The sequence below is a fragment of the Polistes dominula genome, unplaced genomic scaffold (genome assembly GCF_049000335.1).
Source record: "Polistes dominula isolate Pdom_NZ unplaced genomic scaffold, Pdom_raw_medaka contig_77, whole genome shotgun sequence".
NCBI classification, from domain to species: domain Eukaryota; kingdom Metazoa; phylum Arthropoda; class Insecta; order Hymenoptera; family Vespidae; genus Polistes; species Polistes dominula.
In genome coordinates this window covers 3,690,019-3,717,651 of record NW_028301152.1, presented here as the reverse complement: position 1 = coordinate 3,717,651, position 27,633 = coordinate 3,690,019, and the positions used below count along the sequence as shown (strand labels likewise).

Here is a 27,633-nt window from a genome sequence, read left to right as displayed (position 1 = left end):
TGCAATGGATAAGCATTTTCGTATTTTATGATCAGTTCGATACTTGTTCCAGTAATCTTCATATTTTAACGATTCTATATAATAGGCTTATTCAGAATCGTAACATTAGATTGATCGTTTTTTTCTTATAAAATAAAATTTTCTTGATTGTATTTTCCCTCATAGAAATTCTTATATTTCTGTATATATGTATGTGCGTATGTTTACGACATTAGAAGTCTGCAATAAAACAATCCTGCCGTTTTGAAACTTTCGACATTACATTCTCTTATCGAAACAGCTTATTAAAATATACTGTTACAATTATGTAATTCGTGCTCTGAACAATTAACATTGCTTTTGAAATTTTTGTAATACTTTACAACAAGTTATTTATTTTTTATTAGTTTATTCAGAAATTATAAACTTTTTCTTTATTAACAAGTTTTTTTTTTATTGAGCAAAAGAAATCAAATGTACTAAGTTCTTTTGCAAATCTCGTGTTAATTATATTGGATTTTTTTTTTTTTTTGAAATAAAACCATTAATGGAGGCTCATAAAATGGAAAATTAAAGTGGTCGAATTTAGGTTGCGTATTTATTGTTAATTAAAAGGACTATTTTGAAAGTAAACACGGGTTAGTATGTTCAATTAAAATTTATCGTACTTTTGGTATATATCCGTATAATCGTAAATTATAATAAATGTATCATATTATCTTTCCATAATACAGGATGTCCCAAAAGTCTCTTTACCGAGAATAGGAAAACAATAAAAAAAATCAACATTGGTTTATTTAACAAATGACTATATTTTGTTTATCATTTCAAAATATGAATTTTTAGTTACACTGTTGTTAATAAACTATAAGTCGATATTATCACGATGTTGTCACTCAAATTACATTTCAAAAAGAAATATAATTTTGATAAGTTAAATTTTGGATTCATCTTGCAGCCTTGCGGTTAAGAATAAATTTGTAATAAACATTTGATAAATTTTTGACAAATAATTTGACTTTAGTTATATTCGTTATTATTATATAAAAAAAAGAGTTATTAAATATAAGATACGTTAAAAAGGAGATGATATTTAATGGTAGTCCTTCAATCGGCAATCGACAATAAATTTTGCCAATGATAATTAACGATATAATCACGTTGGCATTTCGTACGTCGTTTCAAGCCGACACAGGTGAACAAATGAGTTTATTTATCGTCGACGACGTAACCAGAGCGATACTGCGATCGTATGATATAGGAAAATACGAGACTTCCCTGAAGAGGTATAACGGATATTTATTAAAGAATCATTCTCTCTGTCGTACAAACAGTAGTTCGATATAATTGTTCATCATTGTTCTTACAATAGTTATATAACTACTTATATGTGTCATAATGTTAATAGTAAATAATTTGCATTGAAAAAGTTAAAGGAAAAAAAAATTTAATCAAATTTAGGGTTGATTCGATCAAAGAAATTATAAATTATTTTTTAACGTTTCAATATTATTTTTATCAATAAATAAATATCGTTATATCAGTACTTATTATTTAAGCTTATTAAAAATAAAAATAAAACTTTTTTTTATACATTTCAAAGAGTTTCATTTATAATAAAATTTGTTACGGTATTGATTTAATATTACTAACAAATATTGCGACCTTTTATTACGATCAATTTTTTTATTTATAACACCATTTTTTATCATTCCGAGAAATTCAGTATATCCATGGAGCTTCGTATGAAAGAGATCATAATAATCGTTTATTTTTGTTTTTCGTATTTTATTTTTCATTTTTATTTCATATTTAAAAAAGTATGGAAATGTACTAATCTTTAACAAGTAATCAAAATAGCGTAAATTAAAACTGACTAAACAAGAAAATAGATGGTAGGTAAATAAAACGAAAGAAATGCATGCATCTTCTCGTTATTAAGCCGTTTTCCGTTGAATCAAAATTTTCCATCATGTAATATCATGTTTTTCCTGTGTTATTTACAACACGAAGATTAAATAAATATTTTGTTCGAACGATCAAATTCGAATTATATTCGCAACTGTGAACATTAATAGCGAAAGATAATTATCAAAATAAACGAGGTATCTTATATTTTTTAACGTTCAACTTTAAAAAGAAAAAAACGTTATTGTGAAAATAAAATGATGAAAAATCCTGCATATTTATGAAGTTTTTTACGTAACTCGTAGCTTACGATAAATACATTTCTATTAAGTATATTAATTTTATAATATATTTTAGGAAAACAATAACACATTACTTAGCAGTAATTACTTGAAATAATTTATCAACCAAAGTGAAAAATACTTTAGACCAGAATAATGAAAATAAACGTTTAATATAGGGTCGAAACGCAAAGCGAACGCTTATTATTGTTCATTGTTTTAATAATGCATTTAACGATAACTTTACACGTAGAAATGTATATCCATACTTTATAATCCATTTAAACTTGTTAATTATGCTTGAACAAATTAATTTGATCGACTAAATAAATACTGTGTTTTGTTAACGTATGCATTTTTATATTTACGTATATATAGAATATGCTACGTAAAATCATTTCTCGACCGAGATTCATCGTCTCGTTTACGAGGCGTCTTAAAGTACTCGCGCATAAATCTTGGCGACACGTTCGAGCGTAAAAAGTGCTTTCGAAGGTCGCTACACCGATAAAAGGAGTACAGATCGATCGACGAAGAAACAGGACGAGATGTAAGAGAAGGTGAAGGAGGTGAAAGAGGAGGAGGTTGAGGAGGAGCAAGACTTAGAAGAGGTCTATCTCGAAGAAGAGGTTTCGGTGGTAGAACGAGCCCCGTTGGGGATGATAGATTTCTAGATTCTCTTTTTGCTTCGACCCTCGTTTGTCAGCTCAACTGGACATGTTAAGAAAAGGGAGGACAGATTTTCGAACGATCAGTTCTATAATCCAACATTTTTAATCCTAATCTTTAAAATATATCCGTAAAAATATTTCTTAAAAGAAATATATTTCATTTCTATATTTTACTTACAATAATAGAATAAAAAAATACAACATTTTTTCAATTTTATCAATGAAATATAATCTAGTCGCTGGAAAAAAAAATACAAAAGTAAATAAATAAATAATGAAACTGTGGAACTTTATTGAAAAATGTTTCTATGACGTTTTAAAAAAGGCGAAGTATCATCGAAAAATAAACAGAGAGGATAAATTGAAATGTAAGATGAGAAAACATTGCCATAAATCTCGCTTTAGTTATTTGGACTGTGCTATCGAGCGAATTTTTAGCATTCCATTAATCATTATTATGAAATTTCGATCGATATTTCTTTTTTGATCCTCATTTTTAAAAGGAATGCAAAATAATATTCTATTATTAAAAAGTTTGTAATCTCAATTGCGAATTTGTATGCTTTAATACGCATACATGTGTAACACGGTTAACTTTCTACAACTTTCATGCTTCTTTCTTTTTTTTTATCATTTTTATTAAACTCTAGTCAGTATAACTTTATACTGCTTTATTCCTATTTCATTATATTAAATGTAATAAATTTATCCTAATATATTTAAATTATTTAAATTCTCGTATATAAATTCGTGTAACACGATGGAAATAATTAAAAAGAATATTAATGTACAATAATATACTAAAACTGAAATATGTACATATGTAAATTTATCTTTATTAATAGATACAAATATCCATTTATTATATTATTAATTGCATGTAGATATTGGTATTCATAATTATATATATAAATATAATAAATAATATATTATAATCCACGTTAGAATTTAGACGCAAATTTTATTTTCTCTAATTTCTCCCCTTTTTATTACGTGTTTATTTTCTGGATGCGTTCAAAGAAATTAATTAAGACGCTATTGATTTTTTCTTAGTGCTGAGTTATTCGAAAGTTTCATCAAGGAATATTTGCGAAGAGATATCTTAGAAGCTGAGCAAAAATAAGAAGAAAATTGAACTCTGGCAAATATCAAAAAATTATCGGACGGTACAAATATCATAAAATTGTATTTACATTTTTTTTTTTTAATAGAGAAAAAAATTCACAAATAATCTACGAGAACATTGTGCATAAGTAAAAATGAAGTAATTGAAAGAAAACATACACGCTTTCGTATACCATTGTGAATTTATTTTTGCTATATCGAAGTATCGTTAATATTTCTTCAATTTAAAACTACATAATATACGATATATTCACAATCAGCTGTATTATTATTGGAACGCGTACCATCGTGGAAATTCTTGAAAATTTAGAAAAAAAAAAGTAGTGCAGAATTAAAATAGAGAATATAATATATATGTCAGTCTCTTTCTATTTTTTTTCAGTCAAATTAATTAAGAGAACTATTGAAGCCCAGTTCAGTGTGTAGTAACGATAATTTTGGAAGAAGAATAATCAGCAATGAAAAAAATGTATTAATAAAGACAAACTCGTTTCTACTCTCATCAAATTGTTTCATCTACTCATCCTCTTTCGCTCTTCTCTTTCGTGAGTATCCAGAGTATAATTCGTCGAACTATCGATTCGACGAGCATCCCTGGCAAGTTCACGTGTTAGATGAACGTAGAAGAGTTCCCAGTTATACAAGAGCCCATCTATTCGCTTTTATATTCGCTCTAGGTTACTTCAATACTAACTCTCATCGACAAACTACTCTCTTTTTCTCTTTTTCTTTATGTTTCTTTCCACCTATATAATACTATCATCGTACTCTCTTCTCTGTCTGTTCTATCGTCACTCTCCCTCTCTTTTCCCCTCAGTCCATTACCCTCTTTTCACCTCTCTTTGTCTCCCTCTTCATCTACTTTCTCTTATCCTCTCACACCTCACTAACTTTTTCCTCTCTTTTTCTTTATTCTATATTGGTTACCAATGCATTGGTAAACTTACGCAATCCTAGGGGGAAAGAAAGTCATTAATTCTCTTTTATTTCACCAGAATCGAATCCCTATCTCAACGCACGACCCTCGTGCTGTTTACATTAATTGACGTTGCGCGATTTGGTTTAGATCGACACGTATCATTTCTAAAGGTGGAGGGGAGAGGGGAAGTTGACTAGCAATTTGTTTTCTGATAATATTTTCTCTATGTTAGAAAAAATATTATAATAATATTCCATTTTTCGAGAACATGTTATCCAGATTCTTAGATAATGTAAAACGAGAAATATAAAGAACAATGGAGAAAAAGGGGGGAAAAAAGAAGAAAAGAATTTAATTTTATAGGCAAATCGTGTCATCGATTCTGCTTACACGGTGTCGTCATCATTTTTTTGTTGTTGTTGAAGATAGAATCAAAAATGTATTATTTGTTCGTTCTGTTTCACAGCTTTGTAAAACCATTCCTTTATTTTCTTTCCTTTAAGAGATCGAGTTTCTACTTTTAGTATCTGCCAATCTCTACAGAAAGAGAGAGAGAGAGAGAGGGGGAAAATTAATTTCTTTAGCCAGGTTTCTTCTTCTCTTTTTTTTTTAATTTTTTTACTTCTTCTATTTGCTATTTTCTCTCGTTCTTCCTATTTATCCTCATCTTAGTTAATCTCTTTTAAAAAGGAACAAACGCAAACTGAAAATTTTTAACTAATTTATTTACTCGGTGAACGGTCACGCAACTTCGATCATCTTGAAAATTATCAATTTTAGTTTTTTCATGCTTCATAGCAAAATATTTGTTTCGATTCTATGAAAAGAAAAAACAAAACGAAAAATCAATATTGATTTATCAATATGAAGGATTATTTTCAATATGTGAACCTCTATTTGCAGTGTTGTTAAAAAAGTTTTTGATATTATTTATTTTTCAGTTTGACAAATATTTATATTAAATAATATCTACTGTGTATGTGTGCAATTATACTATTGTATAAACTAAATATATCTTTTTTAATATAATATGAATTAGAGAGAGTCAAAATGAACTAAGAATTTAATTTTTGATGAAAAATGTAAAAGAATATGAATGTGTTATATAAAAGTAATATAAAAAATAAAGTAATAGAGAATATATATATTATTATAAAGATTATCTAATATTTTGAGTCTTTCTTCCTTTAGTTCAACCATTTTTCCAACATCAGTGTAAGTTAATCTCGAAACTCTCCTTCGTGCTTTTATTTATTTAATTTCTTCTGGGAACGTATAACGAACAAGCTTTGCAGAAACTTTTTACTGATGAATTTCTTTGACGTTAAATACTTTTTAGTTTTAGTAGGACAAAGTATTTGAATTTTTATCCAAGCTTTTTTGTTCTTTAACTAGAATAATTGTACTTCTCATTAGTTCATATAATTTTCAAAACTTTAACGATCATAATGCTATGAATTAATCTTTCCGTAATAGATTTTTTTCCTTATTTTAAGAATTTCTTTCGTTTCTCATTTTTATTCGTTATATATTGTTAATAATTATGAGTTAAAATAGAAAGTCGATTCGACAATGATCACAAGATTAATTAAACAATGTCGTGAAATAATTACAAACTCGGTAAATAGATCTGAAAATATATTTTGACAAGATATATCATTTTTTTGTAAGGAGTATTCTAATTGGTTGGAATTTTAAAATTAAATATAATATTAAGATAAGAAAGAGAAATAATAACTTTTTATAATTACGGAATATTTTTCTTGCATTACATTTTAACGTTATTTTTTTGATAGCTTGCAATCGTCATAAAATTTCGAACTTGAATATCTTTCACATTTGTAAATAAATTTGAATTTAATTAAATTCTCTCTTAATAAACACATATTTTTATTGGATTCAATAAAAAAAGGTATGTTTTCTTTTACAGAAATAAAAGTACTTTAGGGATAACAAATTTTCTAGAATATTTCAATAAAAATCTTTATGATTATTCACGAAGTGAGGTTGCGTGAAAAATATAATCAAACCATCAGGTAAAATCGAAAACAAGATTTTGGTCATATTCAATATTTTCCAGTCCTATCCATGACTATATTACCTTCGATATTTTATATCAAATATTACCAAAAATATGACCTTCCGATTGGTGGGGTGTAATAAAAGTTGGAAAAGGTCATTCGAGTGAAACGATCGTGGGAGCTCTACGGAGAACTTTGACCCTCGCATCGTTTTTATTTTACGTTTATGCGTGTACGTTTAGTTGAATATACGCGTGTGTTATTTAACAATTTATATGAGATTCGTGCAAAGAGAAGTTAATGTAAAATTTTTCTATGCACTGGTTATGCACATCTAAGTATTCCATTTATCATGTTAACTCGTAAGGAATATAATATGCTTAATTAAAATTATATTTCATTTATTTTCATTTAATACATGCATAGGGTTCATTAAACATTAAAACAATGTTGTTATATGCGTATATACTTAGTTCACATATTCTTTAATAAGGATTTCTCCAAGGACCATTAAATGTTTATAGTACGATTCAGTCAGTTAATGTTTCTGCATACATGAATAATGAAAGCAAACATCATCATTATTGACATATTGAGACTTACAATTAGTATAAGCGTGTAATCTGTAGTATTTGACTAGAATGTTCAATGATACAACGAGAGCATTTTCATTTAAAGTTCTCTAGTAAATTCGTTAGTAGGATTATAAATACGCTATGATCCCTATTTCGGAATTCTTATAAATAAATTGACATCCGAATGATTACGATAAGTGTAAGAAAATGGTGATACCTTTAAGTAGTGCGTGCATGACTGCTTTTGTAAGCATGAATCAAAATTACGTCTTCATGCGATTAAATGCTGTTGCCAAATTAAGTCAGGATTGTATGCGCAGACAACCAAATACTGTCCTTAATGTAAATCGAGATTATGCATACGTGCGACCAAATGTTGTTTCGAGACTAGTCAAGATTATACGCATGTCAGAATGAGATTGAGTCGGGAAATTATCCGTATGAGTGTATGTGTTGGTATTTCGAGGTTACAAGATTGTCTCGGCATACGTATGTCTGAATGCTACCATGAAACCGAAACTGTTTTATGTTCGTCCGTGAATAAATGTCTCGAAACTTAGAAATATAGAACTTTTCTCTTACATTGACTTACAACACGAAACATTTAAACATCACAAAATGGTTGTCCTCTTTGGAACATGTTTCTATCAATAGAATAATAAAAGGTATAAACAAGGATTTATCAAAAATATATTTAATATAGCTTTTGACGATCTTATTTCAATTTCGAACATTTATTGTTAGTTAACTTTATCATCAAATGATGATGTAAATAATGTGTATGTGATGTAAACTGGTTCGGGCTAAATGGCTGAATTGATTGCGATCTAGTATGTCAAAATAAAAGCCAAGATGATCTAGTAATAGTCGATTTCCTTGCATGAGCTCGTAAAATGTAATTAATTAACTAACACTAAATGGGAAGGAAAAGGAAGGACTAATTTCCGATTGGTCGTAGTCCTGTCTAATTTTTTATGTATGAGGTTCGAAATATGTGTATTGTTTTCCATGGTTCTTGAAATGAGTTGGCTTTCACTGGTTATTCATACTTATCTTAGGGAATGCTCCCGAATATAAGGAAAATATTCTTTGTTAGTTCTTATTTGATGATGTTATCTACGGCGATTGCAAGCTCGACCCAGTTTTGTCTATATCTGCACAATCGTAAAGCCCAAGAGGTAAAATATATGCATTCCTTCGTTTTATGATCTTTTAAGAGAAGGTTCATTCATCCTCGAGATAGCTTGATCTTTATTGATTTAAGGGATTACAAAAGGTTTCCACACAAATTGAGAATACTCAGAAACAGTAGAACGACGAAGCAAAAGGGAGTTTCGAAAGTCAGGAAATATTGTATATAATATAAAACTAAAAAATATATAAACCGCGAAAAAACACAAAATTTGTATAAAATTGAGAAACCAAGAGAATATCTTTGATGTTAATTAAAACGACTTTACTTTTTAATAAATCCAGTTTTAATTTAACCATAGTATGGTAGATGTATTTAAAATCCTCTTCATCGGTTTTATTACTTGTCTATTACCTTTGAGTCTGAATACTCAAATAGATCTAATAAATTCAAGTACTTGTAGTTATTATTCTTCCTTTTACGGGTTTAACGAACCTTAATAGCACCTTTTAACACTTCTGATGACTGTCTTTGGAGTCATTAATCCAGTGTTCCGAAGTATACACTCATCCAAGTATTAATTGTATCCATCGTTGTTAATATATATTATTCGATTTAGTTAACAAAATAATATTTGTAAGTGATTTAACAAATTTTATTTATAGAAATCTGTATTAATGTATTAAGATAGATTAAGAGAGATTAATCTGTTATATCTTCCGTTATTTGGTTAGTTTCATTTACTTATTAATATTGTTCAAAATTTCTCTATAGGATGATTCAAAGATTTTTTTATGCGTAAATGAAAGCCCAAATCCATATGGGATCATTAGACATTAAACACGATTGAATATAAGGGTTCTTTTAGATATCCCTTGATAGGACGATTCATTAATACGGCTGAGTAAATTTTAGGAAGATCATTAGGGTATTTAGATGTAACATAGGGAGGAAACCTGTCTCCGTGTTTATCTTTTGCAAGCGTCAAAGGTATCCTACTAGTCAGGAGTTAGTTAATTAATCCTAAATTTCGGCTATGCTAATATATTCTCTTAAGTGTAATGTTTACGCCTAATGATTATGTTATTCGAGTAATATTACATGATCTATTTTATACATATGCATTATTATAAATTTAATTTTAAAAAAATGTCTTTTTCTCTGTTCCATGAAGTATGTTTTACGAAAATATAGGATATTTTTATTAATTTATCCAAAAAGTCTATGAAGATTCTGGTCACGTTATTTGCGATACTTAAAAAAACTCAATGGCAAACTTAATTAATGGAATTCAGTTTATTTTATGGTAAAGTAAATATATAGAGCTTTTAAAGAATGGCGTGACATTTTTATCGATCTCGAAAAACACCGTAGGAAGTTTAAATATTATCAATCAAATCTAATCTTCTAAACTGACTTTGTGTTCTTCTAATTTGCACTTTCTTTCATCGTATAATCGCTTGATTCTTTATGCATTTATTCAGATGCATTTATTGCGTGTATTTAAATATTCAAATTTCTTTCTGGTATCTTGAAGTCTGGAAAAGTAAAAATAGTCGAAAAGTATAATTAACAACTTATGCGTTTTACAAAGAGACAAATTGCATAAGATTTCAGTTTAAAGAATTAATCCAGGTATACAATTTGATGTAAAATTAATTTACATCAAATTAGTATGATTAGTTATTTCAACTTGTTATCTGAAATATTTTGTTGTTATTTTTTTTTACTAGCTTCTTTTTAATTTCGTCTTTTACATATAACAGTTATGAGAAATTGTTAGTATAAAACAATCTCTTTTATATTGTTTCGAACTCGTACACTGTTTTATTGTTTCTGTATTTTTTATGATAATTCTCTTCTCATTTTCTCTTTTCTTTTTATCGTTTTTTCTCTTTTTATCTCTCTCAGTTGATGAGAATACCTCTGAAGAAGGAATAATAAAATAAAAAGAAGAATAATCGAAAAATCTTCTTTTGCATCATAGTACACGTGAAACGCAAGGAAGCTTACCATGTTTCTGATCTCTTCTTTTTACCTCTTTTATTTTGCTTTAAAAATGAAGATAAGAAAATAAAAATAAGAACTTTGTATTTTTTTTTACAAAGAGTTTCCTTTTCGATGGACTGAATTAAAAAACATTTTATTGCAAGTCTCATTAACAACATTATCTGTCGTTATCAACGTCGAGAATGAAAACTTTTGTTTTATCTTATGAATTATCGAACAAACTAAGAATACCATTTTATTCTCACGTGTCTCGTATATACATTTATAAATAATATCGTATATAGAACAAGTAATACTTATGTCAATAACGCATAGAAATATTTAATCATAAAAATAATTACATCCAAAAATATTGTCTACAATATTATTTGAAATTTTCACTAACTTCATTTCTTATCCACGAATTACTTTAGCTGGGTATCTATGAATACCAACCTAGCATCCCTTTAGCACACTGCGTTATGACAACAAAATTGCTATGATAACAGATTTAGGATATTTACACATTTAAATAAAAATGATTTCTTACATTTATTTAAAATTGTATATATAAAATATTCTATTTATACAATTTATTTGGTTATGTCTATAAATATTTAGTAATACATTTTTAATCAACTTTTTTGTAAATCACACATGCTTGATTTAAATTATAAAACGGAAACAGTAAATATAAAGACAATGTTTTATAATTGATATTAAAAATAAATAGGTTTCGGTTATATTTCTAAAAATTAAAAATGTTGCATTTTCAGAGGTGTAACACGCATCATCCCTTGTTCAGCACAATGCACTTTTCGTCCAGTTCTCTGGGGTATCATAAACACGAAATGCTATTGTGCAATATACAGATACACGTATACACGCGAATACTCATACCACGGAAACTATAAAGTTTTACGTTCGAGCTGCTGCAAATATATTCGTTGAAAAATCGTAGCATCATATTGCAACCGTTTACCGCGTTCTTCCTTTCATTCGTCTACTTCCATTTCCGAAAGAAAATTGGCATTTTTCTGCAGCAATTTTTATACTTTTAAAGCATCTCACACCTATGTAAAATATTTAGAGAAAAGAATTTCAGTTTGGATGGATATTTACTTGATGAATATTTAATATAGTATTTGTGTTCTTTAAATATTTCATTTTCTACTATATCAATTAGTATTCAATGATACATAAATTAATTTGAATTTTGATTAGAAAATAATTTATTTCATGAGAATTTATGTTTATAGCTATTTAATATTAACCCCTTGCCATTAGTTGTAAATGTTGGTTAGTTGAATCTATGAATATATATATATATATAGATTTATGCATAACACAGTTTTCAATAAACTAGAAACCTTGTATAGTGTTTAGAATTGAAACTAGGCTAGCATCTGGGGCAAATTTGAACACACAATGAGTTAAGAAAATTGTAATACTAGGATAGTTGCAGCCGAATGTTGAAACGAACGCGTTGTATGCTTGAAAGAAACCTGTAGTTAAACTAGACTCACATTAACACTTACATATAAGAAGATACTTATACATAGAAATTTGTATACGTTATATATATTTCTTTAGTATACACTTAAAGAGTATCTGCATAAACTCATTGTCACAGAGATAGTAGAAGAACAGTATCCCTTAGAAAGTAATATCCAGTAGGAGTTCGATATCGGTTATTTCTATTGCGTAAAACGAAAGTTTTTCCTTTGTTCCAGATATTCGCCTCAAAGAAGTACACTGATATTCTCGGTGATAGAAGAAGAGAATTGTTGCTGAAGGACAAGATGAGTACGATAAGTACGCTTCGATGTACCGTACGATGAGACATCATCATAAGGAGCAGATACAGACAAAGAAGGAGAAGATGTCAAGTTCACCGTAGACTTTCATGGACAGATAACATCGAGTTAAATACTTGTAATATTTCTTAGAAACGAGGAATAAACGTTTAAGTCGTTGTGTTTTGTCATTGACAAACATTCAATACGACTCTACACGTTCTTTTTTTGTATTTTTCCAAAATATTCTTAACAATTTGTAGACCTTAAAAAAAGGTCTTGCAATATTTTTCACGATGAATGACACATTGAATATGACTAGCTACATTATCAATTACACAGATATATACAATGATAATGATACAAATTGTGAGGCTGATCTGCCAATCGTTTCTCTGTTAACTCAAATACTTTACACGTTTGTTTGCATCATCGGTTTATTAGGAAATACTTTAGTTATATACGTTGTATTACGTTTTTCAAAGATGCAAACTGTTACAAATATGTATATCGTAAACCTTGCGATAGCAGATGAGTGTTTCTTGATAGGTATACCTTTTCTTGTAACAACTATGAGTACGAGAAGTTGGATCTTTGGTAAAGTAATGTGTAAGATTTATATGACAACTACGAGTATAAATCAATTTACTAGTAGTATCTTTCTCTTCATTATGAGCGCTGATCGTTACATTGCTGTTTGTCATCCTATATCTTCTCCGAAAGTGCGTACACCCTGTATATCCAGAGTAGTTTCTTGCACTGCTTGGACTACAAGTGTAATATTTATGATACCAGTATTTCTTTATGCAAGCGTGATGGAGGGACCTAAGAGCGTTTATAGCTGCAACATCTATTGGCCGGATGATCATGGCGGTCAAACAGCTTTTACTCTTTATACTTTTATTCTGGGCTTTGCAATTCCATTGATCCTCATATTGATCTTTTATTTTTTGGTAATCAGGAAGCTTCAAACTGTAGGCCCGAAAAATAAATCTAAGGAAAAGAAACGTTCTCATCGTAAAGTAACCAGATTGGTATTAACTGTCATAACTGTTTACGTTTTCTGTTGGCTACCCTATTGGCTGATGCAAGTAGCTTTGATCTATACACCTCCAAAACAATGTCAATCAAGCATCAGCATTGCTAGCTTTCTATTGGCTGGATTTCTTAGCTATAGCAACAGTGCTATGAATCCGATACTTTACGCTTTTCTAAGTGACAACTTTAAAAAAAGCTTCTTGAAGGCTTGCACTTGCGCGGCAGGCAAAGACGTAAACGCAGCATTGCACATCGAGAACAGTGTATTTCCGCGAAGGAATAAAGCAAACATTGAAAAGATGCAATTCAATCGTCATGTTACACCTGGACAAACAAAATTTGAGTTAGAAGATGAGGATGGTGAAATAGGTTTGTTAGTCAGTAAAACTTCAACGACTACGGTGACCATGACGTCACGATCTAACATCGCGGTAACTAGTGAACATAATCGAGATCTTGCTAATAAAGAAAAGGAAGGATTAAAGAACGGAGCACAAGTAACTTTGCTCACGCAAGTTTAAATTATCTTATTCAACGATATTTCAAATAATCTGAAGGAAACCATGAAAAATCAAGTATTTGTGTCTTCGATGATAAAATTATTGATTTTCTAAAGAACGAAAGTTCTTGGATCGAATCCAGAATCCCGTGAATTTTATCGTTGGAGATTAATAACCGATACGACAACCTCTATAACTTTCAATTTCCCGAATACGATCGTTCTTAATAAATCACTATGTTTTCAAATGAAAAGATCGGGAAGAGGAAGAAAATTGAAGAATTTTGCTGACGTAGAAACGAAGTTATAGGATTGGGACAATCGTACGAGTTGTCATTATCTTTCCTTAATGGTGAAACATTGGGAATTAATGACTTAATGGTCGAACATCTCGACTCTTTTCCAAGAAAAAGATCCTTCTCTCTTTTCTCTCTCATTCTCGTGTTCAATAAAATTGGCTACTACTGAACTTGGACTCATAGAGTGAATGATCTTAAGAGAATCTTTCCTTAAAGAGGAACGCGAGAACAAAAACTATGTGTGGTACTCAAGTGCGGGTTTAATGATGCTAGATCGAGTTCCCTAGTTTCCTATAATAACTGTTCCTATCATACAAAATATATATGTATATATTATTATTGTTATTATCATCATCATCATTATCATTATTATTATTGTTGTTGTTATTATTATTATTGTTACAAATTATACATATTCTTTCATGAGTTTTCCAAATTTAACAGCGATTATAGTGTCATGCTAATTTGAATAATATTTCTGTTTCTTAAATGATACTTGATAATAAAAGTATTTAAGAGAATTCGAACGATACCATTGTCTTCACAGATTTTGTATATTAAAGTCTTGCGAAATATATTCTAATTCTAATTTCGAAGATAAACTTTAAACACCCTACGTTATGTATATGTATGTATATGTGAATTTGTGTGTGTGTGTGTAAACAATTTGAAATTCATTTAATTGTGGTCGTAATAACAACGATATTAATTATACTTTTAAGTGTATTCATAACTTCTCATTGTCTTTCACATAGTATAACAGAAGTATAGAATAATTTCATAATTATTATTTCCATTTTGAATTACAATTAACAATGGGGCTTGGTTGTATTTTATCATGCCAGAAATAAATGTCAATGCTTCACAGTTAATAAACTTTGTTATTTTCGTTGAAATAAACGAAATTTCTCGTCTGAGGTATTTGTCAATACTTTTTCTTGATTGAGAAACGGCAAACAACATTATTTTTCTCAATGTCTATGATTACCTTGTGAAATGCTTGTTCCTGTCAAAAGCCCTATATTTATTCTTTAATCAAGTTCGTCTTTGATCTGCAAAGTTCCTCTAGTTCAATCCAATTTATTTACGGTCGAAGAAGTTATCCTCTCTTCATACAGTCTGGTTGTATGAACCATCGTTTGATTTACATCATTAGAAGTTATGATTCATTCGTGTTAACATGTATTCAGAAACGTCCGAAACAGAGACGCAACTGTTTTCTACATATACATGATATGTTATATTTGAAAATAATTTAATTAGAAGAGTTGAAAAAATATACAAAATTATGTACCGGACTAAACTATTTTGAACATATTAAATATATTTTTTTTTTATTATACGATTATAATTGATGTTTAAAATTTTTTAATTAAAAATTATCATCTATCTTGTTAAGCAATAATTACTAATGCGCTATAAATGTAGTCGTGTAGTTTATTAAAAATATTATTTCAAATGTCGCTTATAACATTTATATAACAATCTCTGTGAATTAAATTTTATTTATCATACATTAAAAAGTTCAATTTTCTTGACGGTTATTTTTATAAGTTTTATTGTTATTTTTTTTTGTACTCTTTTCACGATCAAACAAATATTTATTGTTACTACTTTTCTTTGATCATAACACGTACGATTTAAATTTGCTAACTAATCCGATACAATTTATTTACGTTTGAGTTACGTTTGGATTGTGCTTAATTTTTTTGCTCGCACTATAATTTTTCTGGACCAAATGGTGAATCAGATTATATTCGTTAACGCAAAAAAATATTTTCTCAATGATTATTTTAATAACACTTGTTTCTTCTTTTTTATTTGCGAAAAGATAATAATTATCAAGGTGAAATAAGGAAATCTATTGGTTTTAATTTTTTTTTAATGATACGTCTAAAGACAAGGTTAAATGTGAAACGATTCGAATTTGTGAATTTGTTAGATTCAGTTTATTCACATTTAAGTTATGTCTGAATTAAGTCTGGATTGTTATTAATCCTTTTTTTTTATGTATTTGACCATTTCATTAAAACAAAGGATGCATTTAAACAAGTTTGATTGTCTAAGTTATTGTTTTCATCAATTTCGTTTCGGTTTTGATTTTGCAAATCGATATTATATTTCACGAATAATTAAAAATTTTTTATTACTTTCTTTTTTTGCTCATTAGTCAAAGAAATAAAACGACACGAAAAATAATGCGAATTTGTGAGTTCAGTTGCATTTGCGAATGGCGCGAAAAAGACCGATTTGATATATAATTTACCATAAACGTCAGCGAAGATACGAAATTAACGATCGTTAAGTGGGATTAAACGAGGTCGCACCGCGTAATTTCGTAAATATTTAACGACACAGCTATGGTATATAAGGTAATAGGTACGTGTCATAATAATATGCTGGAGGCTACAAGCATCATCACCAGATGATGCAAGTTAAATTACCTACAGTATCATTTTCGATGTCGGTTGACAAGAAGTCATCGATTCAAATCAAATTAACTATAGGACTGTAATAATAAATCATGTACTTCTATAATCCTATTTTATTACAGAAAATTTGAAACCACAGATTCATTTATTCATTTTATTTCATTTGTACCCCATAAAGTAAAATATTACTTTAAAGTTTTCTTATAAGTATAGATAATTAAAGTGCTTTAATATTTTTAATAATTTTGTAACTAATTTTCGATAATCGACAATTTTGTTACGTGAATTGTGAAAAAAGCAATCGTCGTTTTTTTTTTTAACAATATAATTATCTTTCAGAAAAAGAAATGAATGTTTGCGTTAATTATCGAAAAGTAGGACGATATCTTATGGAGTAATTAATGCTTATTGACACGATCTCATAGAATAATTCACGCTATAGTAAATTTTCTTGAAACTAGATCGCATAATTCATTGCATGCGAAAACTAAATCAGCGTCTACCATATTGTTCGCGTTTTTTCGTGAGTGGCTGCTTTTGGCATAATACTATTGTATTTGCGTGAAGAATATTACAATTTCTCAGATCAGAAATTCAATTGGAGAAATTTTTATTCCTGATTTTTATCATGATATTAAAAAAAAAAATCTGTTTATATTCAATCTAACAACAAAATATCTTCATTGTTATAAAGCGTCTGAAAGTTCACTTGTTGTAAAATAATATTTTACCTAAAAAACCATTATATACTTTCCACTCTTTTAAACTCGTTGCTGGCAAATTCCATCGATCTTATAACGTCATGACACGGGCAATTTTCGTTTTTTACTGTAGCATATGAAGTAACGAAAATAAAAGAGATGGAAAAAGAGAGAGTGAGAGAGTGAGGTAAAGAAAAATGGAAAGCATATAAGATGAAAGCGAATAAAGAGGAAAAGAAGGTGTATGAGATGTATATACTGGGGTTTTATTATTTTACGGAAAACAATTTCCCTTAAGAGCAATGATAAGGATTAACGTTCACTGCTATAAAACATGATCGCCTTGTATATAGGATTCTCTCTCTCTCTCTCTCTCTCTTTCTCTATTTTTTTTTGCTGTTATTTTTCTCATTGTTTATAGAGTACGATGAATTAGAAGCACATTACGTGATTATTTTTTCTCAGTGATGCTGAAAGATCGAATAATCAACGAGAAAGTAAACGAAAGGGAAAAAAGGGAGGTGAGTGAGTGGGGTGGGCAGGAGACGAAAATAGAAAGAGAGTAAGGAGAGGCATGCACAAATGATAAAATGACGACGATGTGTCGCCACAATATTGTTATATGTTTCCTTTTATAACATCACTTACTTTTTTTCTGTCTTCTTTCGAATAACATTTTCACTTCTCACCGTTGGCAGATCGTTAAATATCGACTATCGCATTATTGAAATTTAATTTTACCCCTCCGTCAGAATTGTTCCTCTAGATAGGGTCGATTTTTATCTTTTAAAGGAAAGATAGTGTAAAATATATCAAAAAAAGTAATGAAAATTCAGTTTGTTCCATATTTTCATTCTTCTTATAGACTTTTTACGAGGCGCAAATTTTGACGAGAATAAAAGGAGCATCTTTCGTTTCTTCTTTTGATAGAATTATGTTGATTTTTTCTCTTTCTTTTTTTCACCCACTGTTTTTAAGTTCCCACGAGTGGGAACGATTTATCTCGATAACTTTCACCGAATGCGAAAGAATAAATCTACGATGTGGGGTATATATATATATATATCGCGTGAAGTTGAAGACAATTCGAAGAGAAGCGATCACGTTGGGGAGAAATAACGATAACATCTTCAGCCATCGATTTCTTTCTCACTATGGGTGATAGGAATGAATTTCTTAAAAATTCTTTAAAGAGAATATCTTATGTTATTTTACAGGCTTTCTTTCTAGACCTAATAAAAATACTGAATGTTTTTTCTCTTTATTTAGTTCATTTTACATATTTTTCATATGGAAATAAAGTCATATATTATCTTTCACTTTTTTTAAAATCCTTCTTTTCATACCACTCTATATGCATACAATTAATATTTAAACATTTTTTATAAATACTTTGTAATATTTTTTACTTTATCCTAAATATTTATGTTGTTAATATATTTTATAACTATATTGATTTTATCATTCATTTTTGTATAAGTATAAGTATAATAATGCAAATTTTTATATCATTTTATACAATCGTTAAAATAATTAATAATAAATCACATAAATTTCCAAATTTAAATGATACAATTTCGTGATGTTTCGAAAGGTAATGCTTTGGACGTGATTGGTGAACGTAAAACGTTCTCCAAATCGAAGGTAGACTCTTCTTTCTCACAAGGTTATCCCATACATCAATCAGTGTAACAGGCCAAACGTCAATCGAGTCAGTTTATATCGATAGTACTTTTTCTTTTGGGTGTCGCATCGTGTCCTAAATTTTTCTTCTTAAAACTTCACTTTCCCTCGAGTCACCATGTTCGACCTTGCGCAAAAACAGAGCTTTAATCAGCCACGTTGTTTGTCGGACGTTATTTCTAGTTGAAAGACCATAGCTTTTCTAGAAGAAGCAACGAATATTTTCTTCAGTAACTTGATTGAATACTCGACAGGGATTCAACTATTAAATTTACAACGTGATCAAAACTCTTCTTTTTTCTATTTTCTTTTTAATAATTTAACACTTTTGATCGTACAATATAAATTAAGTACGTTTCCAGCGGGATTAAAATTTATGCTTCGCAACTTTTTTACTAGTTTTATTAGGTTACTAGTAAAATATGTGCTTATAACATTGTGAAATTTTTTATCCAACAACTTTTAAAATTATTTTTCCATTTTCTATAAAAAATAGAAGACTAGAGAATAGAAGACTTTAGTAAAAGAACGATTGCATTATATTTTTCATTATATTAGTTTCGATATTGTACAAAAAGATATAAGAAACTGAACTAATGTATTTCCGGGCCATGTTTCGTTATTTGAAATTAGCTTTATTATTATTCTCTATTTTCCTTAAAAATTTTATTTATTATTACGGAAACATTATGTATATGCAAAAAATTCTGTTTAATAAAATAGTTTATTTCATTACGCAACACAAATGTTGATTTGAGAGTAAATTTATTTCATATAAAAAATATTTTTATAACGTTTAAAAGAGAAATTTCTAATCTATATGATTTAATTGATTTTACAATTTAAACAATATAAATCATTCAATATAATAAATTAAAATAATAAACAATAAATTGATTGGAATTTTCTTCTATTGAATTTATATTTTCACGTAAAATTATCCCACGTTAGATCGATCAGCCTATAATATGCTTTTTTTTTTTATCTTAATCGAATTTATATAAAGAACATAAAGATATATAAAGATCTTTACTCTTCTTTATTATTTTCTCTTTCATATTTCATATCACAATTTCATATCAGACGAATCGAAACGTAGCGATTATTGGGGGTACATCAGAGATGTTCATGTATCGTTTGATGACATTTTCGAGCTATATTAGATAAGCTTTTGGCATTCTCGCTTTGGAATCTAAACGAGGAATCTCAATACGACGTAGTAAGGGACAGGGAGGAAATAGAGAGGTTAACGTGAAGATACTAAACGCTAGATGCAAGAAACCTTCAAGTTAACCTTTTGATGTATCGCAAATGAGAAAACATTTGGGAAATTAGTTATCAACATCAGCACGATGATCAGTCATGTTTTAAAGAAGATCGAGTAGAAGTTATTTGACGATCGTTTATATAAATATACAGAGTGTCATAAAATTTGTTTTATCGATAAAAAAACGAAACAAAAAGAAATCGATATTAGTTTATTAATAAAATTACTATATTCTTTTTTATTCATCAAAAGATATATATTAATCTGTAGTTCCAATAATGTTTAAAAACATTGGCCTACAATATTACCATTCTAAATATCTGACAAAAGAGAAATGTTTTATCATTTTTTAATTCAATATATCCAATTTTGGGATTTTCTGTATATTATTTTTTCTTCCTATATATCTCTATCATTTTGTATCTTTTAATCATACATTAGAGTCAATTTGTGTCATAGAAAAATAACAATTTACATTTTATTTTAGTTGATTAAATTTTTTTTTTCTAGATTATGGTTTTAACTCGGCTAGTTTCTACGAAGAAATTTATACGGAAAAATACAAGTAAAGGAGAAAAAAGGGAGATAGAATGACACTCCCTCTGCTTTATTTAATCCCTACGGCAATCACCACTACTTGTATCCCCATCCTTCTTTTCTTCCTTCATTTACCACAGGATGCGTAATCGAATTTTCGTCGTTGGCTTTATAAGCATGCTAACGTCAGTTTATCGTCTCTTTTGTTTGTTTTTTCTATTTTCTAGTTTTAAATATTTCTTCGTATAGTATATGAAATTAATTTAATTATAGAATCAAAGAAAATCACATACATTTTTTTATTTTTAAGAATTAAAAATATTGCTCTTTTAATATATTTATTATTCTTTTCATACATTTATTGGAATACATGCGAATATTTTCCTGTTTACGAGTGAATTAAACTTACATTAATTCATGTAATTCTATTCATGTATTTCTATTTTTCTTAGTAATATTGAATAAATTGGCATTCATAAACAATATCAAATATGAAACAAAACTAATTTGAGTAAATATTAAAGTACTTTTTTTTATATGAATATTACTTGAATAAAAAAGTTTACAAAAGTAAAGATATATAGGACATATTTAGGGCATAATTATTACAGTAGTATTTGGTATATTACAATTTTCATAAGTTAATTTTCGAAAAAGTGGATAAATTTATTGAAAGTAAATTTTTAGATTATTTTCAGATTATCTTTATTAAAATTAGTAAGATAATTTTAAATTGTTACAATATATTTTTAATTAGATTTATTAACAATTCAAAAGAAAAATAATGATCGATTAATGATCGAAAAATAAAAATTTCATTATATATTAATGAAGAATATTTAAAAACGTTTAACAAATAATATTTAGATACTTATATTACAACGAACACCTTGTTTGTTGATTTTACGAACGAATCAACAGACTTATTGATTTTCTCAAACGTATCTGAAATGTGTTTGGCTATTGAAACTTTCCAAAAGATAGTTCTTCGCAATAAGTAGGTACAGTTAGTTATATATATATGTACTTACGTAAACTGTTTTAAAAAAAGAATGATTACATCAAGAAAACTTGAAAATTTATACTAATCATGAGTATCAGTCATTTTTCAAGGATTCAAAGTTTACTCAAGTTAAGTTTTAAAGTGTCTTTGATATTGAGCCAAGCAAAATGAGAAGTAATTCATTTGTTTGCTTGTACAAAGTTTTCAGAACTATACCCATTTATTGAGAGAAGAAAATAATGGATGTTGTAAACAAAGCAATGATAGCGAATATTAATGTTAATCCATTAAATTTGCAAAATAATTTTGAATGGATTTTGTGTAGATAATTTTCTTTAATAAAGAATGTATCCCTAATAATATTAATGATGTTTTCAAATTTAGGACTAAAACGATAATCAACAGTTAACAGTTAATTTTAATAATTATAATTGTGTTGTTCTTTTCATTAATTCTTTGTTTTTGAAGATTAACTTTACGTTTATGGAGTAGCAATTTTTGTTAAAGGTAATTCATTGTCATTTTTAACTCGTTTATTTATGTCAATGATCTGTGATTATTTTTGTAATTAACCCTTGTTAGAATTTTCAAAAAGTAGTCTTTTGATTAAACTGGCAACTTTATTCAATAAATCATTTATGACAATGAGAAATAAGGATACACTTAGAACAAAGTTTGACGACCTACTTTTTTTAATGACTTTCAATGACTCTTGAAAGAGAAAGGATTTGTTAGATCTGGCTTGGATAATTTTTGTATATTATCAGTTGCTGCCGAAATTACAAATTTTACGTAGTAGTAGTATGTAGTTAATGATTTCCTATAATCCCTAAATATTCGATTACTTAAAACCATATTATAATCTTATTTTATTTAAAGCAAATATATATATAATAATTTTATTCTGAACATTTTGAATCTTTTCATTTAGAAATTCTTTATATAAATTTATTGTCAATCATACAAGAAAAGAAAAAGAATAATATATTTAAAAGTTACGTAATTTATTTAAATATAATTTATTGTATGTAAATTTAATTTTATATAAAATTGTATTAATTATAATAATAATTAAAAAATATTGAAAAGTTTTTTTTTAATACTATATATATATATATATTATAGATCACTTATACAACGATTTAATAGTGCTATTTACCTGCATACACATAGATATATATAAATTTGCAAACGATTATATCAACGATAGTTAATCACATTCTAATTACGCAAAGATTGACATATACCACAAATTAGAACATAAATAATTTGATGTAATGCGTGTATTCTATGTGAATCCGTTAATATAAACAAATATATATATATATATATACATTGAGTCACAGGAGTATTCGTATTTCCATTGTTAACTTTAAACAATTAATATTTTATTCTAATACAATATTTCAAAATTTGTATACACATAAATCTATTTTAGGATTGTATATTAAACTTTTCAATTGATATAAATTTTATTGCAAAAAGTACTTTATTGTAAGAGAAATATAATTTTACATAAATGATAATATTAGTCACAAGAGTATACCCAATCATCAGTAAACCATTACAAGATACAAATAAGTGCCAACTTAATACTACTTACAAAAATAATAATTGTATTTTGATGATATCTTGTGTAGATACAAAACTCTTGTAAGACTAATTTTTTAATCATTAATAAAAAATTATATTTCTCTGACAATAAATTGTTCTTTTGCAATAAAATTTATATTAATTTGAAAGTTGAATAATTCTGAACAAAGATTTCTATGTATCAAAAGTTTGAAAATGTAAATTACAAGTAAATGTCAGGTTTTTTAAATTTATGGTAGGAGTAAGTACGATTAATACTTCTAGGACACTATATATAATCTATATATATATAAAAGAAAGAGAAAAAGAGAGAGAGTAAAAAGATAAGAATATTTTCTCTTTTTCTTTCGTGTGTCTCGTCTCTGACGGATACCATCTTCTACTAACTCTTATAACGGGAAACACAGGGGCATGGAATTTTCTGATTTACGTAAATGCCAGTGGAATCGTGATGAGCATGGTATATCATTGAATAGAGAAAGAGAATGAGAGAGAGAGAGAGAGAGAGACCGATAGACAAGCATAGAGAGAGGAGAATCCACCTATAAGGAATAGCAAAGCATTTCCGCATCGGCCACAGGAGTGTGCAAGAGATTCTCTAAATTCCAAATACGAATTTTGAGTAGAGAACCATTGTTATTGCGCGTGATACCTATTGTATTACATAATTACAAAGAACACTTTAATACTAAAAGATAATATTTAATTTTTATTACATATCTTATTTGAATAGTAATTATTTTTCAATAATATAATTTTCATTTTTATCAAGAACAAGACTTTAATATACGATATTGTTAATACAGAATAAATAAATCACTGTTACTAGTTTTTACTCTCTTACATAGAAATTTTAACATAGAATGAAGTTGATGGCCGGTTTTATGTAAATCGTTTTTACACCATATAATTTTACACAATTATTAGGATATTAAAAATTGTTGAGTATAATGTGAATTAAATTTTTACATAACCAAATTAAAATATCTTTTCTTTTAGCATAAAGACGATACTTTAGAAAGTTTGAAATTCAAGAAAATTGAAGTTATTTTCTTGATGTTTATCTGAAAGCAAGGATTCGATACGAATGAAGATATTTGAATCAACAAGAATTTGAGAAAGTTTTTCTTTTGAGCATCTGGTTTTGCTTCTGAGCTTCCAAAATAATATTTTTCAATCTTTTTCATAGAAATCAACAACGACCTATATACCACGACTCTGATATTTTGTGTAAACTCCAACTATTTAATACCTGCGGGAGCTTCGATACTTATAAACAATGTGAATCATTCTTTGAGTTAGTAGACTTCAGAAGAGTGTTTTTTTTAAACCTTATTCATTTTACATTTAAAACTCGATTTGTTAGGCGATGATAGATTACAATTATCATTCTAATAAAACCGTCAATACCATCAGAAAATATTTTACTAACTTATAAAATAATTGATTAACCTCGAATACTTCTTAAAATTATTTTAAATTGATCTTTATTTAAAACCGAAATGATTAAATAGTTTTTATTAGTATCTTTTATTGGCAGTAAACCTCTTTAAAGTTTGGGAATTGTTGGTAAAAAAAATACCAAAAAAGATATTTGTTTTTTAAATTTCTTTTCGTATAATTTTTTTCTTTTTTTTAATTTTGTATATTTTGTTGTTGATGGATATGAAGGTGTACTCGTTTTGTTCAATGTTTCATATATTTGATAATTTTGTTTTATGGGAAATTTGATTGACGAGACGTCAGAAAAATTAGATAAAGTGAAAGAAATTTTAATATCTTTATTATGATTAAATTCATTTATTGATAGTAATGTATTTTTCAATATTGCATTATTGTTATTGTTTTGTATGAGTTAAATATCTGTAATCATACTAGCCATACTCTTCGGACATGATTTAGTTATATATCAATTTGGTTGGTAAATACAGCAACACGTGGAATCTGTGTCTAGGTAAATCCAATATTACGTGTTGTATTTAATTTAAAGCAATTCTAGTTAGAGGTTTATTTAGTCCTGCTTATATAATATGTAGGATATATATATAGATATATTTTCATCATAGATACCAATGAAATATTTTTATTTTTCATAGATTCTAATAGAATTTCATGAGATATAATGGGACACACACACACATAGTATCGAAAACGAATAAATTCACTTTACATCGTTATTTAGCTGTATACATTAAAAATGAATCGAAAAGCGAATATTCGATGTTAATATCAAAGCTTGTTAAAATTAGGACCAAAATAAAAAATGTTTACACATTATGACGTTTCAAACTAAACTATATTTCTAAGGCAACTATACGATTTAAGATTAATTAATGAAGATAACTGGTGTACAAGTTTAACGAGTTTAAAATTTGTTATATGATCATAGGATTAAATGAAGAATTGAAAATATTTCGAATAATTTAACATGTCGAATACTTTCCGATATTTTTTTAAGCGATATTTATAGAACAAAATAAGTTAATCTTGTTTTTTTTTTATATTAAACAGATAAATCTATGAAAGTTGATTATTCTTGAAATGTATGACAATTTTTAAATAAAGTGAAAGACGAAAAAGAAATTCAATCAATGTCGGGCAAATCAATGACTATGCAAAACAAATTTCGAATGTAAGTGAAAATAAAAAATATATAATTAATAATAAGTTATGTTAGTAATCGATATTTATGTAGAATTCAGCACATTTGAATCATTATTCGTACGTAAATGAAAAACTAATTGTAAGTGATAAATTAAACCTAGAGAAATTCGTGTCTTGTAAAATAAATTGATCGCATCTACTACATTTGTTAATTGCATCATTTAAGTCTCATTCGTGTAATTGGCAGATCGCGTTAGTCAATTGATGACTTCGTACATACGTAGTCGAATTTCTCTTTCGATCAGGAAAATTTATTTTATTTATCGTTTACGGTCGACTCGATAATATTCATAGAGATGATATATCCTCGTATAAAAATTATTTTCTATTGTTTAACTTTATGTTCAATCTTTCGAGCTCTTACAAGCCTGTAAAATTAAAAGGGATATTAAAATAAAATATCGAGAAAAAAGACGTCGTAGTTTTATGAAAGAGCATCGATGTTGACCAGTTAAACAAAGAAAATAAAAAAAAAACAAGGCGTATGAATATAATCTTTGTCGATCAAGTGCTGTGATGTATAGAACGAAATTTCTGTGCGTATATGAAAGGATCATCATGCTGGAGAATTTCTTAGAATTATATTTAAAAAATAACTTTAACAAAGTTAAATATTATTAGTCATATGTATGTACATCTGTTTAATTAACAATAATATTTTCGAACTAACGCGTGTGTATGATGTATCTGCGTTTGTCGTAACGTCGTTTTGAAAGTCCCAAAATCATACGTGTTCTCTTATTCCTACTAGACGTCGATCGATATCGCTCGATTTAATGTGAATTTAATGATTAATGTATTATTTGTAATATTCTAACCAATAATGACAAACAAAGATCCGCCATTCTTCTTAAAGATGTGTGTAATTGAATATATATATGTACAATTACTAAAAATCAGTTACAAGTTGACTATCTATTTTGATCGAATGTGTTTCATGTACAAAAACAAACATATTTATATGTTATAATGTCGATAAAATTGTATAAGATTTGAGAAAAAAAATGAATGATGATCATTCCTAAATATAAGACATTTTGCTCGAATACAATCTTGATTCGTTGCAAGTGAAGGAGACCAAAACTCTTACCCTTTCCGAAATTAAAATTAAAAAGATTAAATATAAGAAAGAATCTGTATCGTTAAATAAAACCTATTATATGGTGTTTGATTTAAAAATAAAAGTATAAAGTGATGGTATTAAATGCGTAAACAAAAAAATATAAAATTAGATTGTGTTGTACACTAAAAATAAAGTGTAAATATACTTTGTGAAAAAATCATCGATTAAGCAAAATCGTCTGATTTTAAAATCCCATCTTTTTTAATTGAAATTATTCTAATGCAATAAGATTTTAATTAGAATAGTAATAGATAAGGAAATTAGTTTCTTATTTTATTTTTGCTGATCGAGTTTAATATATACCTAGATATCATTTTATAATAATTTCAATAATATTCTTGTCTTTTTGTTCTTTCTTTTAAATGTTCGAGCCACTTTTGTACGAACACATTTTTACA

General features: G+C 27.6%; 1 protein-coding gene across 1 annotated transcript in view; it reads left to right on the top strand.

The window, feature by feature from the left end:
* The window catches only part of LOC107064206 (somatostatin receptor type 2), a 77,204-nt gene extending 49,811 nt beyond the window's left edge, over positions 1-27,393 (top strand). The window contains exon 2 of the mRNA XM_015316627.2: positions 12,334-27,393. Within this exon, the coding sequence (XP_015172113.1) occupies positions 12,693-13,955 (1,263 nt within the window). The 5' untranslated portion in view covers positions 12,334-12,692 and the 3' untranslated portion in view covers positions 13,956-27,393. The remainder of the gene's footprint in view (positions 1-12,333) is intronic.
* Positions 27,394-27,633: the final 240 nt, after the last annotated feature.